This window comes from Nerophis lumbriciformis, linkage group LG01, assembly GCF_033978685.3.
Source record: "Nerophis lumbriciformis linkage group LG01, RoL_Nlum_v2.1, whole genome shotgun sequence".
Taxonomy (NCBI): Eukaryota; Metazoa; Chordata; class Actinopteri; order Syngnathiformes; family Syngnathidae; genus Nerophis; species Nerophis lumbriciformis.
Genome location: NC_084548.2, coordinates 265,001 through 283,529, shown reverse-complemented (window position 1 = coordinate 283,529; position 18,529 = coordinate 265,001). Strand labels below are relative to the sequence as shown.

General features: G+C 40.5%; 1 protein-coding gene across 1 annotated transcript in view; it reads left to right on the top strand.

Moving 5' to 3' along the window:
• Nucleotides 1–18,529, top strand: part of abcc4 (ATP binding cassette subfamily C member 4 (PEL blood group)) — a 135,172-nt gene that overhangs the window by 99,413 nt on the left and 17,230 nt on the right. Inside the window, exons 17-21 of the mRNA XM_061973616.2 lie at nt 2,726–2,920; nt 2,988–3,125; nt 5,951–5,988; nt 13,011–13,114; nt 13,187–13,333. Coding sequence (XP_061829600.2) covers nt 2,726–2,920; nt 2,988–3,125; nt 5,951–5,988; nt 13,011–13,114; nt 13,187–13,333 — 622 coding nt within the window. The remainder of the gene's footprint in view (nt 1–2,725; nt 2,921–2,987; nt 3,126–5,950; nt 5,989–13,010; nt 13,115–13,186; nt 13,334–18,529) is intronic.

Sequence of the window (18,529 nt, the reverse complement as noted above, 5' to 3'; positions counted from 1 at the left end):
ATAATCAACCTTTAACCATTTTTGTGTGACCAGTTTAACAGTACAGATACACATTTACACACAAAAAGAAAAGAAAAAGAATGACCGAAAAAGGAATAGGCCAAAGTTTATATTTTGCCTATCCTAAACCTCCACACTGATTTGCTTTAACACTGAATATGGAACAAGCAACGCTTATATAACTTAATAGTGCAAAATTAACTTTCAAAAAACAAACAAAAAAACATCAATGGCATATGAAATACAATTTAAATAAAACATGTAATGCCTCTTTTCGATTTGCAGCCTTCTGAAGTACCGTATTTTCCGCACCGTAAGGCGCCCTGGGTTATAAGCCGCGCCTTCAATGAACGGCATATTTCAAAACTTTGTCCACCTATAAGCCGCCCCGTGTTGTAAGCCGCATCTAACTGCGCTAAAGGAATGTCAAAAAAAACAGTCAGATAGGTCAGTCAAACTTTAATAATATATTAAAAACCAGCGTGATGTGGGCGCGCATGGAGTCGTATATCAACATGGACGGAGCTGCGTGAAAAAAGCCACCCGGCCTCTTCGCGTAAACTTAAACTTCCCTTAACCACTCGCTCATCTTTTCTTCATCCATCCATCCCTTCGAGTTAGCTTTTATGATGACGCCGGCTGGAAAGGTCTCTTTTGGCAAGGTCTTCCTTTTGAATATCACCATGGGTGGAAGTTTCTGGCCATTAGCATGGCAAGCTAGAACCACAGTGAAGGATGACTTCTCATTCCCTGTGGTGCGAATATTCACCGTACGTGCTCCCGTTGTATCCACAGTGCGGTTCACAGGAATATCAAAAGTCAGTGGAACCTCGTCCATGTTGATAATGTTCTCTGGCCGGATCTTTTTTTCAGCTATCTTGTTTTTACAATATGCATGGAAAGTAGCCAGCTTTTCTTGAAAGTCTTTAGGCAGTTGCTGTGAAATAGTAGTCCGTGTGCGGATGGAGAGATTGCGTCTTTTCATGAACCGGAAACCTGTCGCTTAGTAGGAGCCATTTTGTGGTCTTTACAGATGTAAACACACAAAGGAAATTAAACGTAATATCCGCGCGCTTCTTCTTCTTCTACGCGGGCGGGTGGTTGCTTACAGTCGAAGAAGAAGCGCTTCCTGTTCTATGGGGGCGGGTGCTTACCTTGGCGGTTGCTTGCGTAGAAGAAGAAGCACTTCCTCTTCTACGGGGAAAAAAGATGGCGGCTGTTTACCGTAGTTGCGAGACCGAAACTTTATGAAAATTAATCTTAATATTAATCCATATACAAAGCGCACCGGGTTATAAGCCGCACTGTCAGCTTTTGAGTAAATTTGTGGTTTTTAGGTGCGGCTAATAGTGCGGAAAATACGGTAAATATCAACATGAACTTTATCCACAGGCTAATAAATTTGAAAATAAAATAATGAATAAATCAACCATTCAGACCTTTTTACTGCTCCGTTTGCAACACACTGATCTAATCTGATGTGCCCAAGCCAGATACCTGCCATCTTTTCTTCGATGCTAGTTTATTAATGTTTGGGCTTTGAGCTGAGGCAACCTTCATTATTGACAGAAGGTGTTCCTCAGTCAGACGCATCCTGTGAGACGTTTTCCTCATCTTCATTGAGGAGAAAAGTTGCTCACATACAGGTAAAAGCCAGTAAATTAGAATATTTTGAAAAACTTGATTTATTTCAGTAATTGCATTCCAGGTGGTTACACTATGATTTACCAATCAAATGTGTGCTTATTCTAGTGCCATTTATTAGGAATCTTAATTTATAAATATTAATCATGAAATGCTGTTAGTATATTAAATAAATACTAATAAAAATCTATTTTTTACAAACAGGAAGTTGCTGGAATGTACACATGATCCCCTGCTTACATCTCATTGTGCAACATGTGAATGTTTTAATGGGAACTAAATGCAATGTCTGAAAGGGGTACAAATTATTTCCAAAGCAGGACCTCCACCCAGACAAACAATACAAGTCATCCATCCATCGGCGGTCACTCGTGGTCGAGTATGACTGTCCTCCTTCTTGGTCCTTGTGGGTCTTCAGGTGGGCGTGGAGGCCGATTCTGGACCCGATTATTCTGGGGCAATGTGGACAAGGGAATGTAGTGGTGGTGGGTTTGGGTTGGGCCTCTTTGGTGGATGCTCTCTCCTTTCTTAGTCTGCGCTTGTCTTGTGCAGCATGGCGGAGGTCGTCATTATATTGCGCGGCACCCTCACGGACAAGGTTTCTCCACATCGTCCTGTCTTTTGCCTTGACTTCCCAAGACTTAAGGTCTATGCGACACTTTGTCAGGTTTGCCTTGATGTTATCCTTAAATCTCTTCTTTTGACCTCCCGGGGCCCGTTTCCCTTCAACAAGCTGGGAATAAAGAAAAATGCGTCCATTCTCCCTTTTCTGTCTACACACTGTGTCTGCTTGTAAGTACTCTGTGTGTGTGCGCTGCCCAACATGCTCCTCTGCTCCTAAAACCAGCAACTAGTACCGGTATACCGTACAACACTAGTTTGCAGTATTTGAGACTGCAAAAAGCAGCTGTTAATGTATTTTATGCGTCTTGGTATCGAGGTCTTCATGCTTTCTCCTCAGTCATGCGTGTTCACATTCTGTGCATACCAGACGTGGCTCAGTCAGCAAATGATGGTAAGGTTCAAGCAGTTCAGGACTCAGGTGTGCCCGCCTGACATCTGTGCATGTGCCGTGTTCCAGGGTCACATGGTGGCCAAGGGGACGTATGCGGAGCTCCAGCAATCCGGCGTGGACTTCACCTCACTGCTGAAGGAAGAAGAGGATGCCCCGCTCCCCCTTACAGACCTGTCCGCCCGCAAACGGACTTTGTCCCAGAACTCGGTGCGCTCTCAGGCCCCCTCTGTGCACTCGGTCCAGGATGGAGACCATTTGACGGTTTGTACAGTAATGGTGCTGTCAGAAGAGGGCGGGTCTTGACCGGGATGTCTCTCTTCCCTCCTAGGCTGAACCGGTGCTGACCTTTGTAGAAGAGAGTCGGGGAGAAGGATCCATTGGAGTGAAACTGTACATGAAGTACTTTCTATCTGGTGGCAGCATTTTCATTCTGTTTCTAGTGTTGATACTCAATCTTCTGGCTCAGGTAAGGAAAAGCACAATGTCACACAAAGGCTTCATTCATAATCTTTATGTGAGACAAGAACACCTTTGGATTTCTTTATAAGTTCTAACTCATAAATAAAGGTAATATCAATCAAGCAATCAATGTTTACTTATATAGCCCTAAATCACGAGTGTCTCAAAGGGCTGCACAAGCCACAACGACATCCTCAGTTCAGATCCCACATCAGGGCAAGGAAAAACTCAACCCAATGGGACAATGAGAAACCTTGGAGAGGACCGCAGATGTGGGGACCCCCCCCCTGGGCGACCGGTGTAATGGACGTCGAGTGGATCTAACATAATAGTGAGAGAGTCCAGTCCATAGTGGATCTAACATAATAGTGAGAGAGTCCAGTCCATAGTGGATCTAACATAATAGTGAGAGTCCAGTCCATAGTGAATCTAACATAATAGTGTGAGAGTCCAGTCCATAGTGGATCTAACATAATAGTGAGAGAGTCCAGTCCATAGTGGATCTAACATAATAGTGTGAGAGTCCAGTCCATAGTGGATCTAACATAATAGTGTGAGAGTCCAGTCCATAGTGGATCTAACATAATAGTGAGAGAGTCCAGTCCATAGTGGATCTAACATAATAGTGTGAGAGTCCAGTCCATAGTGGATCTAACATAATAGTGTGAGAGTCCAGTCCATAGTGGATCTAACATAATAGTGTGAGAGTCCAGTCCATAGTGGATCTAACATAATAGTGAGTGTTCAGTCCATAGTGGATCTAACATAATAGTGTGAGAGTTCAGTCCATAGTGGATCTAACATAATAGTGAGAGTCCAGTCCATAGTGGATCTAACATAATAGTGAGAGTCCAGTCCATAGTGGATCTAAAATAATAGTGAGAGTCCAGTCCATAGTGGATCTAACATAATAGTGTGAGAGTCCAGTCCATAGTGGATCTAACATAATAGTGTGAGAGTCCAGTCCATAGTGGATCTAACATAATAGTGTGAGAGTCCAGTCCATAGTGGATCTAACATAATAGTGTGAGAGTCCAGTCCATAGTGGATCTAACATAATAGTGTGAGAGTCCAGTCCATAGTGGATCTAACATAATAGTGTGAGAGTCCAGTCCATAGTGGATCTAACATAATAGTGTGAGAGTCCAGTCCATAGTGGATCTAACATAATAGTGAGAGAGTCCAGTCCATAGTGGATCTAAAATAATAGTGAGAGTCCAGTCCATAGTGGATCTAACATAATAGTGTGAGAGTCCAGTCCATAGTGGATCTAACATAATAGTGAGAGTCCAGTCCATAGTGGATCTAACATAATAGTGTGAGAGTCCAGTCCATAGTGGATCTAACATAATAGTGTGAGAGTCCAGTCCATAGTGGATCTAACATAATAGTGTGAGAGTCCAGTCCATAGTGGATCTAACATAATAGTGTGAGAGTCCAGTCCATAGTGGATCTAACATAATAGTGTGAGAGTCCAGTCCATAGTGGATCTAACATAATAGTGTGAGAGTCCAGTCCATAGTGGATCTAACATAATAGTGTGAGAGTCCAGTCCATAGTGGATCTAACATATATATATATATATATATATATATATATATATATATATATATATATATATATATATATATATATATATGTATATGTATGTATGTCTTAATTAGATTATCCAAAAAATAGTGCTCGATACCGTGGTAGAGCGCAATATTTGTATGTGTGGGGGAAAAAATCACAAGACTACTTCATCTCTACAGGCCTGTTTCATGACGGGTTCCCTCAATCATCAGGAGATTTTAATAGAAGCATTCACATACCATGGTTTATATAGGGCACCAAACGGGTAGGTGCAGGCAGGCGTAGGGGCGTGGTGATTGGCTTTGTGAACAGGCTTCTTTCAGGAACCAAAGCCTGCGGAATACCACAGAACTCAGCAAGCACATTTGGAACCTCAAAGACAATAATGTTGAATATTCAATAACATGGCAAATTCTTGCATCCAGCACACCTTACAATAGTGGTAATAAAAGATGCAACCTATGCTTAAAAGAGAAACTGTTTATTATACACCGCCCAGACCTGTCATCCCTCAACAAGCGCAGCGAAATTGTATCAGCATGCCGTCACAGACGGAAACACCTCCTAGGTAACACATGAGCCAATCACCACGCCCCTACGCCTGCCTGTACCTACCCGTTCTGTGCCCTATATAAACCATGGTATGGGAATGCTTCTATTAAAATCTCCTGATGATTGAGGGAACCCCTCATGAAACAGGCCTGTAGAGATGAAGTAGTCTTGTGATTTTTTCATACATATACATATATATGTATGTATATATATATATATATATATATATATATATATATATATATATATATATATATGCAACACTTGATATTCTAGTTTCAAGCATGTTTTACTCAATATAGCTCATCAAATCTCAGCAACAAGCTGTAATATCTTACTGAGATCATTTAGGACTAAAACACTTAAAACAAGTAAAACACTCTAACATAAAATCTGCTTAGTGAGAAGAATGATCTTATCAGACAGAAAATAAGCAAATATCACCCTTATTTGACATATTTCATCTTACTTAGATTTCACTTTTTGCCGTGCAAACAGCTTGCAGTAGTTTTATGAAGTAATGTAGTAATATTATGCCTAGAAGAGTGGACTTTTACGGTGTTTCCTTCAAACTGCTTCTCCGTCAAGCACACCATCAGCAGCCTCTCCATATTTTCATGACTAAATGTCCGGCGTTTTTGATATTTTCATTGCAATGTGTCAAATGGATGAGAAGAGGAACACAACTAACTTTGCATTCTGCAGGTGTCGTTCATCATGCAGGACTGGTGGCTGGCTTACTGGTAGGTGTGGAGAAAGTCCTACCAACTTGTACTTTTTAGCTCACATATACAGGTAAAAGCCAGTAAATTAGAATATTTTGAAAAACTTGATTTATTTCAGTAATTGCATTCAAAAGGTGTAACTTGTACATTATATTTATTCATTGCACACAGACTGATGCATTCAAATGTTTATTGCATTTAATTTTGATGATTTGAAGTGGCAACAAATGAAAATCCAAAATTCCGTGTGTCACAAAATTAGAATATTACTTAAGGCTAATACAAAAAAGGGATTTTTAGAAATGTTGGCCAACTGAAAAGTATGAAAATGAAAAATATGAGCATGTACAATACTCAATACTTGGTTGGAGCTCCTTTTGCCTCAATTACTGCGTTAATGCGGCGTGGCATGGAGTCGATGAGTTTCTGGCACTGCTCAGGTGTTATGAGAGCCCAGGTTGCTCTGATAGTGGCCTTCAACTCTTCTGCGTTTTTGGGTCTGGCATTCTGCATCTTCCTTTTCACAATACCCCACAGATTTTCTATGGGGCTAAGGTCAGGGGAGTTGGCGGGCCAATTTAGAACAGAAATACCATGGTCCGTAAACCAGGCACGGGTAGATTTTGCGCTGTGTGCAGGCGCCAAGTCCTGTTGGAACTTGAAATCTCCATCTCCATAGAGCAGGTCAGCAGCAGGAAGCATGAAGTGCTCTAAAACTTGCTGGTAGACGGCTGCGTTGACCCTGGATCTCAGGAAACAGAGTGGACCGACACCAGCAGATGACATGGCACCCCAAACCATCACTGATGGTGGAAACTTTACACTAGACTTCAGGCAACGTGGATCCTGTGCCTCTCCTGTCTTCCTCCAGACTCTGGGACCTCGATTTCCAAAGGAAATGCAAAATTTGCTTTCGTCAGAAAACATGACTTTGGACCACTCAGCAGCAGTCCAGCTCTTTTTTTTCCTTAGCCCGGGTGAGACGCTTTTCGCGCTGTTTCTTGGTCAACAGTGGCTTGACACGAGGTATGCGGCAGTTGAAACCCATGTCTTTCAAGCGTCTCTTGGTGGTGGATCTTGAAGCACTGACTCCAGCAGCTGTCCACTCCTTCTGAATCTCCCCCACATTTTTGAATGTTTTTTTTTCACAATCTTGACCAGGGCGCGGTGATCCCTATCGCTTGTACACTTTTTCTGACCACAGTTTTTCCTTCCCTTTGCCTCTCCATTAATGTGTTTGGACACAGAGCTCTGAGAACAGCCAGCCTCTTCAGCAATAACCTTTTGTGTCTTTCCCTCCTTGTGCAATGTGTCGATGGTTGCCTTTTGGACAGCTGTCAAATCTGAAGTCTTCCCCATGTTTGTGTAGGCTTCAGAACTGGACTGAGAGACCATTTAAAGCCCTTTGCAGGTGTTTTGAGTTAATCAGCTGATCAGTTTGTGGCACCAGGTGTCTTCAAAATTTAACCCTTACACAATATTCTAATTTTGTGACACACGGAATTTTGGATTTTCATTTGTTGCCACTTCAAATCATCAAAATTAAATGAAATAAACATTTGAATGCATCAGTCTGTGTGCAATGAATAAATATAATGTACAAGTTACACCTTTTGAATGCAATTACTGAAATAAATCAAGTTTTTCAAAATATTCTAATTTACTGGCTTTTACCTGTATTGGCAAGTTTGAATGGAATTGTGTGTCGCGCTGTGGTGACTGACACACGTATAATAGAATTCCAAGAGGAGAGAATGAAACGGCTGTTGATAATCTTGCCTGACAGATACGGCTTTAATTGGTGCTTGTTCCTCAAAAACTTGCATTGCCAAATATCATCACCCTTTGAATTAATCAAAGCCAATTTAGGACGTGCTTGTTGCCCAAAACAGCACCGTTAAATGAAACAGATGTCATGGAAAAAACATAGTTTTATGACGTAATCTAATAATAATGTACACCATATACTTTTTGAGAGGCAGGGGTCGGCAACGCAAAATGGTGAGAGAGCCATATTGGACCAAAAATACAAAGAACAAATCCTTACAGTATATAACGTGTGTTATCGTGACAGGTATAAGTTAGAACTGTATGCTACTTTAGATTACGAATGTCACATAACAAGAGAATAGGAAAAAAGGAGCTTATTGACCACGGCGCTGACTACAATGGCAGACGCGCGCAATTTTTCAGGACCTATGCAGATCCCAAATACACATCAGCAGGTACCAATAGATAAGAAAAGTTGTTTTTTTTTTATATACGGAACAAAACGCTAGATAATGCCTTTTAATCAGAGGTGGGTAGAGTAGCCAGAAATTGTACTCAAGTAAGAGTACTGTTACTTTAGAGATTTATTACTCAAGTAAAAGTAAGGAGTAGTCACCCAAATATTTACTTGAGTAAAAGTAAAAAGTATGTTGTGAAAAAACTACTCAAGTACTGAGTAACTGATGAGTAACATACACACACATATCATATATATATATATATATATATATATATATATATATATATATATATATATATATATATATATATATATATATATATATATATATATATATATATATATATGTGTGGGGAAAAAAATCACAAGACTATTTCATCTCTACAGGCCTGTTTCATGAGGGAGGGTACCCTCAATCATCAGGTGATTTTAATGGGAGCATTCGCGTACCATGGTTTATATAGGGCACAGAGTGGGTGGAACGCCAGGAAACCAGCCAAAAAAGAATAGAAAACGAAACGACATCATCTGGTACAACCCCCCATACAGCAAAAACGTCTCAACGAACATTGGACACAAATTCCTCAATCTGATTGACAAACACTTTCCCAAAGACAACACCCTAAGAAAAGTATTCAACAAGAACAACATTAAATTGAGCTACAGCTGCATGAACAATATACGACAAATCATCTCAAACCACAACAAAACAATTGCAAATGAGCCGTCGACCCCCAGACAGAGCGACTCCAAAACCAACAAAAGATGTAACTGCCGAAAGAAACCTGATTGCCCTCTCAACGGGGGGTGCTTACAAACATCAGTTGTCTACCAATCTAAGGTAATACGCAAGGACATTAACACATCCGACACATATGTAGGATTAACCGAGGGAGAATTCAAAACCAGATGGAACAATCACAAGGCTTCTTTCAGGAACAAAAACCTGCGAAATACCACAGAACTCAGCAAACACATTTGGGACCTCAAAGACAATAATGTTGAATATTCAATAACATGGCAAATTCTTGCATCCAGCACACCTTACAATAGTGGTAATAAAAGATGCAACCTATGCTTGAAAGAGAAACTGTTTATTATTTACCGTCCAGACCTGTCATCCCTCAACAAGCGCAGCGAAATTGTATCAGCATGCCGCCATAGACGGAAACACCTCCTAGGTAACACATGAGCCAATCACCACGCCCCTAGGCCAGCCTGTACCCACCCACTCTGTGCCCTATATAAACCATGGTACGCGAATGCTCCCATTAAAATCTCCTGATGATTGAGGGAACCCCCTCATGAAACAGGCCTGTAGAGATGAAATAGTCTTGTGATTTTTTTCCCACACATACATATATTGCGCTCTACTACGGTATCGAGCACTATTTTTTGGATAACCTTATTAAGACATATATATATATATATATATATATATATATATATATATATATATATATATATATATATATATGTGTGTATATATATATATATATATATATATATATATATATATATATATATATATATATATATATATATATATATATATGTGTGTATATATGTATATATATATATATGTATATATATATATATATATATATATATATATATATATATATATATATATATATATTTATATACATATAAATTGATATATACAGTATATCATTTATATTTATTTAGTTTGCCGTTTTTGTTTACATGTTAAAGGTGTTTTAATGAATATACATGCATGTTTAACACATATAGATTCCTTTCTTTCATGAAGACAAGAATATAAGTTGGTGTATTACCTGATTCTGATGACTTGCATTGATTGTAATCAGACAGTAGTGATGATAACGTCCACATTTTCAAACGGAGGAGAAGAAAAGTTCCTCCTTTCTGTCTATACCACATGAAAGTGGTGGGTTTTTGGCTTCTTATTTGTCCAGCTTCCATATTCGTTTTCACACACTTTACAAGAAATACATTGGCGGCAAATTCCGTAGCTTGCTAGCTTGTTTGCGCTGGCTTTCGGAGACTCTTATTTTGTAAGTGCACGCGCGATGGAGCGGCACTTTTATTGTGAAGACAGGAACTGTGCAGTCAGTCTTTAGGCTTTTGACGGGATGTACGGTTGAAATAAAAAAGTGTCTTTTTTCCTTCACACTTTTGATTGATTGATTGAAACTTGTATTAGTAGATTGCACAGTACAGTACATATTCCGTACAATTGACCACTAAATGGTAACACCCCAATAAGTTTTTCAACTTGTTTAAGTCAGGTCATGTGACCGCCTGGCTCTGTTTGATTGGTCCAACGTCACCAGTGACTGCATTTGATTGGTGGAACGGAGACAAACGTCACTAGTGACTGCATTTTATTGGTGGAACGGAGTGAAACGTCACCAGTAACGCAGGCACTTTGAAGGTCTGTCTGACAGACCAAAACAAACAAAGCGTGCATTAACAGATCGATAAAAATTAGTAGCGAGTAGCGAGCTGAATGTAGATAAAAGTAGCGTTTCTTCTCTATAAATATACTCAAGTAAAAGTAAAAGTAAGTTGCATTAAAACTACTCTTAGAAGTACAATTTATCCCAAAAGTTACTCAAGTAGATGTAACGGAGTAAATGTAGCGCGTTACTACCCACCTCTGCTTTTAATAGGTGCAAATATGTTGAAGCACAGTACGTCTGACTATGGTAGCCGTAATGCTCCACGATCCAGCCCAGCCGTGCGGCTTCGTAGCTTACCAAAGTCGTACTAAAACATTTTGACAAGATTTTTGAGCGCCGTGTGTAATGTTCTATATTCTCAATCAAACATCAAGTTTTGGTGTTTTCTTGCTTACGGGTGCTTGCTCGCATCATTTATTTAACAAGGCAGTCCAAACGTATCTCTTATGTGTGGCTGCCATCTACTGCTTACATTTATCATTACACCCTGTGCCAGATAAAATTGCTTCGTGGTCGGTAAGCACAACCAGAATTAATACGTACATTAAAATACGACAGCGGAGACCCCGGACTGTTGAACGACTGAAGCTCTACATAAAACAAGAATGGGAAAGAATTCCACTTTCAAAGCTTCCAACAATTAGTTTCCTCAGTTCCCAATCGTTTACTGAGTGTTGTTAAAAGAAAAGGCCATGTAACACAGTGGTGAACATGCCCTTTCCCAACTACTTTGGCACTTGTTACTGCCATGAAATTCTAAGTTAATTATTATTTGCAAAAAATAATAAAGTTTATGAGTTTGAACATCAAATATGTTGTCTTTGTAGCATATTCAACTGAATATGGGTTGAAAAGAATTTGCAAATCATTGTATTCCGTTTATATTTACATCTAACACAATTTCCCAACTCATATGGAAACGGGGTTTGTATTTTAAATTGCCTTTCAAATGTCTATTCTTGGTGTTGGCTTTTATCAAATAAATTTCCCCCAAAAATGCGACTTATATATGTTTTTTTTCCTTCTTTATTATGCATTTCCGGCCGGTGCGACTTATACTCCGAAAAGTAGGGTTATTCTTTCACTGAGTTTACATCAGCTGAGTAATGCAGGCTGTTGAAGCATTTTAGTATTTTTCTTACAAAACAACTGCCGGCCTTTTCAAAAGATACTGTGCTCATGTTTGAAACCCACAGAGATATTCATTCATTCATCATAGCATCTGCAGCTTTAAGTTGTGTGCAGTGTGCAGCAGTAGCTACTAGAGATGCGCGGATAGGCAATTATTTCATCCGCAACCGCATCAGAAAGTCGTCAACCATCCGCAATCCACCCGATCTAACATTTGATCAGAACTGCATCCGCCCGCCATCCGCCCGCACCCGCCCGTTGTTATATATCTAATATAGACGATGCAAGGCATTAGTGAGGTTATAAAGCTTTTGCCTGTTAAAGAAAGGAGACTGATCCAACGCAGCACAGACATTCGCGTGCCACGCTGTCACGACCCAGACGCACACCAGTGCGCAATCATATGGGAGCCGCGCTGAGCGCACCTCCAAGCGCGTCTTGCTGCCGGCGACGGCCGGGTATGGGCCCGACACTCCAGCGCCATCCATTTTCAGGGTTAGTTGATTCGGCAGGTGGGTTGTTACACACTCCTTAGCGGGTTCCGACTTCCATGGCCACCGTCCTGCTGTCTATATCAACCAGGGTGAGCCCCACCCCTTTCGTGAGCGCACTGCGCGCGGAGTGACCCCTGTTACGCGCCCCCGGCAACAGGGGTGGCGGGCAGGTAAGCTGCGCGGGCGGAGCGCGCGGAGTGACCCCTGTTACGAGCCCCCGGCCACGGGGTTGGCGGGCAGGTAAGCTGCTTACCTGCTGCGCGTGACGCCGGCCGCGGCGAAGGCGGACGAGGCGGGGTGTCGGTGCGGTGGGCGCGGTGGTGACCCTGGACGTGCGTCGGGCCCTTCTCGCGGATCGCCTCAGCTACGGCTCCCGGTGGGGCCCTCTCGGGGGAAGGGGCCTCGGTCCCGGACCCCGGCGAGGCGTCCCTTCTCCGCTCCGTAAAAGTGTCCATCTCTTTGCACGTGTTGTAACACGTGCTGGGTAACAACATTTAACTATGTATATATATTTCCCAATTGGTTTAACTGCCACCCGCCTGAATCTATTTAAAATCTAATTTTTTTTTATTTCAATCGCCCGACCCGACCCGACCCGACCCGACCCGCTGATAAAATCTAATTTTTTTAAATTCCATCCGCCCGATCCGCGGATAATCCGCCGACTCCGCGGTTGTGCCCGCAAACCGCGCATCTCTAGTAGCTACACAACGTGTTGACATGAGATGACTTTGACAGGTCCAAGGTGCAGAGGAAGCTAGAACTCAACAGCACCCTCGGTCATAACGTCAGTGAAGTGACCGAAGAACTGGACATTGGATTCTACCTGGGCATTTACGGAGGTGACATGCACACGTTCTCCCCGCGCTCTTTGCATTAGTCTAACCCCCCCCCCCCCGCCGCTGGTTTTGCAGGATTCACCGGCGGCATCATCATCTTTGGCTTCATGAGGACTCTGATGATGTTCAACGTGCTGGTGAGGGCCGCACAGGCGCTGCACGACAGCATGTTCACCGCCATCCTCCGCACTCAGGTGCGCTTCTTTGACATCAACCCCATCGGTGAGTCAGTGACGAGGATGTGATCTTTTGTTCCTGACTGTGGATGTTTAGTACACAAAACAAAACAAGCTTCTCTGAAAAAGTAGGACATTTTGGTTCGGGGTGTGCCGATCTGATATTGATATGGTTCCAAATCAGCAGAAGGACAAGTTTGGTGTTATATCTGCAGCATGTTTACTTGTGCGAAGCCAGTTACCATCTAAATGTCCACCAATAGGCACACAAGGGTCATTTACAAAAGGTAAACATGGTGTCCAAACTACGGCCCGCTAGCGTCTTCAATTTGTCCCGTGAGACGTCGTATCAAAGCATCGCTGCTTTCAAATTAATCGTAAACATGCTGTGAATTTGCTGCCATCTTGTGGACAATGTGAGTAAATTGATCAATCACCCTTGCGTATACTTTTGAAATGTACTAATATGACACAATCCAAACAACCTTCCCTCATCATGGTGCAAAAAATATATATCTTAAATACCAGGCCGGCTCTGAATGCTATAGATGTGCAGCAGTCTTGTGGAAAATGTGAGTAAATTGATCAATCACCCTTGAGTATACTTTTGAAATGTACTTATATGACACAATCCAAACAACCTTCCCTCATCATGGTGCAAAAAATATATATCTTAAATACCAGGCAGGCTCTGAATGCTATAGATTTGCTGCAGTCTTGTGGAAAATTTGAGTAAATTGATCAATCACCCTTGCGTATACTTTTGAAATGTACTTATATGACACAATCCAAACAACCTTCCCTCATCATGGTGCAAAAAAAAAAAATCTTAAATAATAGGCAGGCTCTGAATGCTATAGATTTGCTGCCATCTTGTGGACAATGTGAGTAAATTGATCAATCACCCTTGAGTATACTTTTGAAATGTACTTATATGACACAATTCAAACAACCTTCCCTCATCATGGTGCAATTTTTTTTAAATTATAAATACTAGGCAGTCTCTCAATGCTATAGATTTGTTTCCATCTTGTGGAAAATGTGAGTACGTTGATCAATCACCCTTGCGTATACTTTTGAAATGTACTAATATGACACAATCCAAACAACCTTCCCTCATCATGGTGCAAAAAATATATATATCTTAAATACCAGGCAGGCTCTGAAATGCTATAGATTTGCTTCCATCTTGTGGACTATGTGAGTAAATTGATCAATCCTCCTTAAGTATACTTTTGAAATGTACTTATATGACACAATCCAAACAACCTTCCCTCATCATGGTGCAAAAAAATGTTTATTATAAATACTAGGCAGTCTCTCAATGCTATAGATTTGCTTCCATCTTGTGGACTATGTGAGTAAATTGATCAATCATCCTTAAGTATACTTTTGAAATGTACTTATATGACACAATCCAAACAACCTTCCCTCATCATGGTGCAAAAAAATGTTTATTATAAATACTAGGCAGTCTCTCAATGCTATAGATTTGCTTCCATCTTGTGGACTATGTGAGTAAATTGATCAATCATCCTTAAGTATACTTTTGAAATGTACTTATATGACACAATCCAAACAACCTTCCCTCATCATGGTGCAAATTTTTTTATTATTATAAATACTAGGCAGTCTCTCAATGCTGTAGATTTGTTTCCATCTTGTGGACAATGTGAGTAAATTGATCAATCACCCTTGAGTATACTTTTGAAATGTACTTATATGACACAATCCAAACAACCTTCCCTCATCATGGTGCAAAAAAATGTTTATTATAAATACTAGGCAGTCTCTCAATGCTGTAGATTTGCTTCCATCTTGTGGACTATGTGAGTAAATTGATCAATCCTCCTTAAGTATACTTTTGAAATGTACTTATATGACACAATCCAAACAACCTTCCCTCATCATGGTGCAAATTTTTTTATTATTATCAATACTAGGCAGTCTCTCAATGCTATAGATTTGTTTCCATCTTGTGGACAATGTGAGTAAATTGATCAATCACCCTTGAGTATACTTTTGAAATGTACTTATATGACACAATCCAAACAACCTTCCCTCATCATGGTGCAAAAAAATGTTTATTATAAATTCTAGGCAGTCTCTCAATGCTATAGATTTGCTTCCATCTTGTGGACTATGTGAGTAAATTGATCAATCATCCTTGCGTATACTTTTGTAATGTACTAATATGACACAATCCAAACAACCTTCCCTCATCATGGTGCAAATTTTTTTATTATTATAAATACTAGGCAGTCTCAATGCTATATATTTGTTTCCATCTTGTGGACAATGTGAGTAAATTGATCAATCACCCTTGAGTATACTTTTGAAATGTACTTATATGACACAATCCAAACAACCTTCCCTCATCATGGTGCAAAAAATATATATATCTTAAATACCAGGCAGGCTCTGAAATGCTATAGATTTGCTGCCATCTTGTGGAAAATGTGAGTAAATTGATCAATCACCCTTGAGTATACTTTTGAAATGTACTTATATGACACAATCCAAACAACCTTCCCTCATCATGGTGCAAAAAATATATATATCTTAAATACCAGGCAGGCTCTGAAATGCTATAGATTTGCTGCCATCTTGTGGAAATGTGAGTAAATTGATCAATCACCCTTGAGTATACTTTTGAAATGTACTTATATGACACAATCCAAACAACCTTCCCTCATCATGGTGCAAATTGTTTTTTATTATAAGTACTAGGCAGTCTCTCAATGCTATAGATTTGTTTCCATCTTGTGGACAATGTGAGTAAATTGATCAACCACCCTTGAGTATACTTTTGAAATGTACTTATATGACACAATCCAAACAACCTTCCCTCATCATGGTGCAAAAAATATATATCTTAAATACCAGGCTGGCTCTGAATGCTACAGATGTGCTGCAGTCTTGTGGAGAATGTGAGTAAGTTGATCAATCACCCTTGAGTATACTTTTGAAATGTACTTATATGACACAATCCAAACAACCTTCCCTCATCATGGTGCAAAAAAATGTTTATTTTAAATTCTAGGCAGTCTCTCAATGCTATAGATTTGCTTCCATCTTGTGGACTATGTGAGTAAATTGATCAATCATCCTTAAGTATACTTTTGAAATGTACTTATATGACACAATTCAAACAACCTTCCCTCATCATGGTGCAAAAAAAAAAAATCTTAAATAATAGGCAGGCTCTGAATGCTATAGATTTGCTTCCATCCCTGGGCTATAGGCTACTACATACTTGCCAACCCTCCCGGATTTTCCGGGAGACTCCCGAAATTCAGCGCCTCTCCCGAAAACCTCCCGGGACAAATTTTCTCCCGAAAAACTCCCGAAATTCAGGCGGACCTGAGTGCTAATAAGCATGGCAGGTCATTGGATGATCAGCCCCAGCTGGGTAATCCAATCACCTGCCAGCTGTGCTTCGAGGCTGGTCCTTCCACACCCCGCTCCGCGGCAGGCCCGCAGACCACGCCCCCCTCCACAAACATATGAACATCTTTTACTTCTCAGACCAGCTCCTCCATAGACAGCTTTTACAATCAAATAAAACACAACAAAAATATAGCAAACAGCAAAATATGTATGTAAGGGGTAATAAAACACCTGAAATATGATATATTATCACCTTTATGCAGAAATTTGTTGTAAAAATGTGCTTCCGCATCTGTTCCTGACACAAACTTTGCCCACTCTGCGTTGTTCCTGGTCTGAGCTGCTGTGACCTAGATTACCGTAATAACTCCTTTAACACCCAAAAGTGCAGATTTCAACCACTGAAATACTTTCTATATTTTATTTATATATATATATATATATATATATATATATATATATATATATATATATATATATATATATATATATATATATATATGTATGTGTGGGGGAAAAAAATCACAAGACTACTTCATCTCTACAGGCCTGTTTCATGAGGGGTTCCCTCAATCATCAGGAGATTTTAATGGAAGCATTCACATACCATGGTGTATATAGGGCACAGAGTGGGTAGGTACAGGCTGGCGTAGGGGCGTGGTGATTGGCTCATGTGTTACCTAGGAGGTGTTTCCGTCTGTGGCGGCATGCTGATACAATTTCGCTGCGCTTGTTGAGGGATGACAGGTCTGGACGGTATATAATAAACAGCTGCAACTGCCGCAAGAAACCTGATTGCCCTCTCAACGGGGGGGTGCTTACAAACATCAGTTGTTTACCAATCTAAGGTAACACGCAAGGACATTAACACATCCGACACATATGTAGGATTAACCGAGGGAGAGTTTAAAACCAGATGGAACAATCACAAGGCTTCTTTCAGGAACCAAAACCTGCGGAATACCACAGAACTCAGCAAACACATTTGGGACCTCAAAGACAATAATGTTGAATATTCAATAACATGGCAAATTCTTGCATCCAGCACACCTTACAATAGTGGTAATAAAAGATGCAACCTATGCTTGAAAGAGAAACTGTTTATTATTTACCGTCCAGACCTGTCATCCCTCAACAAGCGCAGCGAAATTGTATCAGCATGCCGCCACAGACGGAAACACCTCCTAGGTAACACATGAGCCAATCACCACGCCCCTACGCCAGCCTGTACCTACCCACTCTGTGCCCTATATACAGGTAAAAGCCAGTAAATTAGAATATTTTGAAAAACTTGATTTATTTCAGTAATTGCATTCAAAAGGTGTAACTTGTACATTATATTTATTCATTGCACACAGACTGATGCATTCAAATGTTTATTTCATTTAATTTTGATGATTTGAAGTGGCAACAAATGAAAATCCAAAATTCCGTGTGTCACAAAATTAGAATATTACTTAAGGCTAATACAAAAAAGGGATTTTTAGAAATGTTGGCCAACTGAAAAGTATGAAAATGAAAAATATGAGCATGTACAATACTCAATACTTGGTTGGAGCTCCTTTTGCCTCAATTACTGCGTTAATGCGGCGTGGCATGGAGTCGATGAGTTTCTGGCACTGCTCAGGTGTTATGAGAGCCCAGGTTGCTCTGATAGTGGCCTTCAACTCTTCTGCGTTTTTGGGTCTGGCATTCTGCATCTTCCTTTTCACAATACCCCACAGATTTTCTATGGGGCTAAGGTCAGGGGAGTTGGCGGGCCAATTTAGAACAGAAATACCTTGGTCCGTAAACCAGGCACGGGTAGATTTTGCGCTGTGTGCAGGCGCCAAGTCCTGTTGGAACTTGAAAT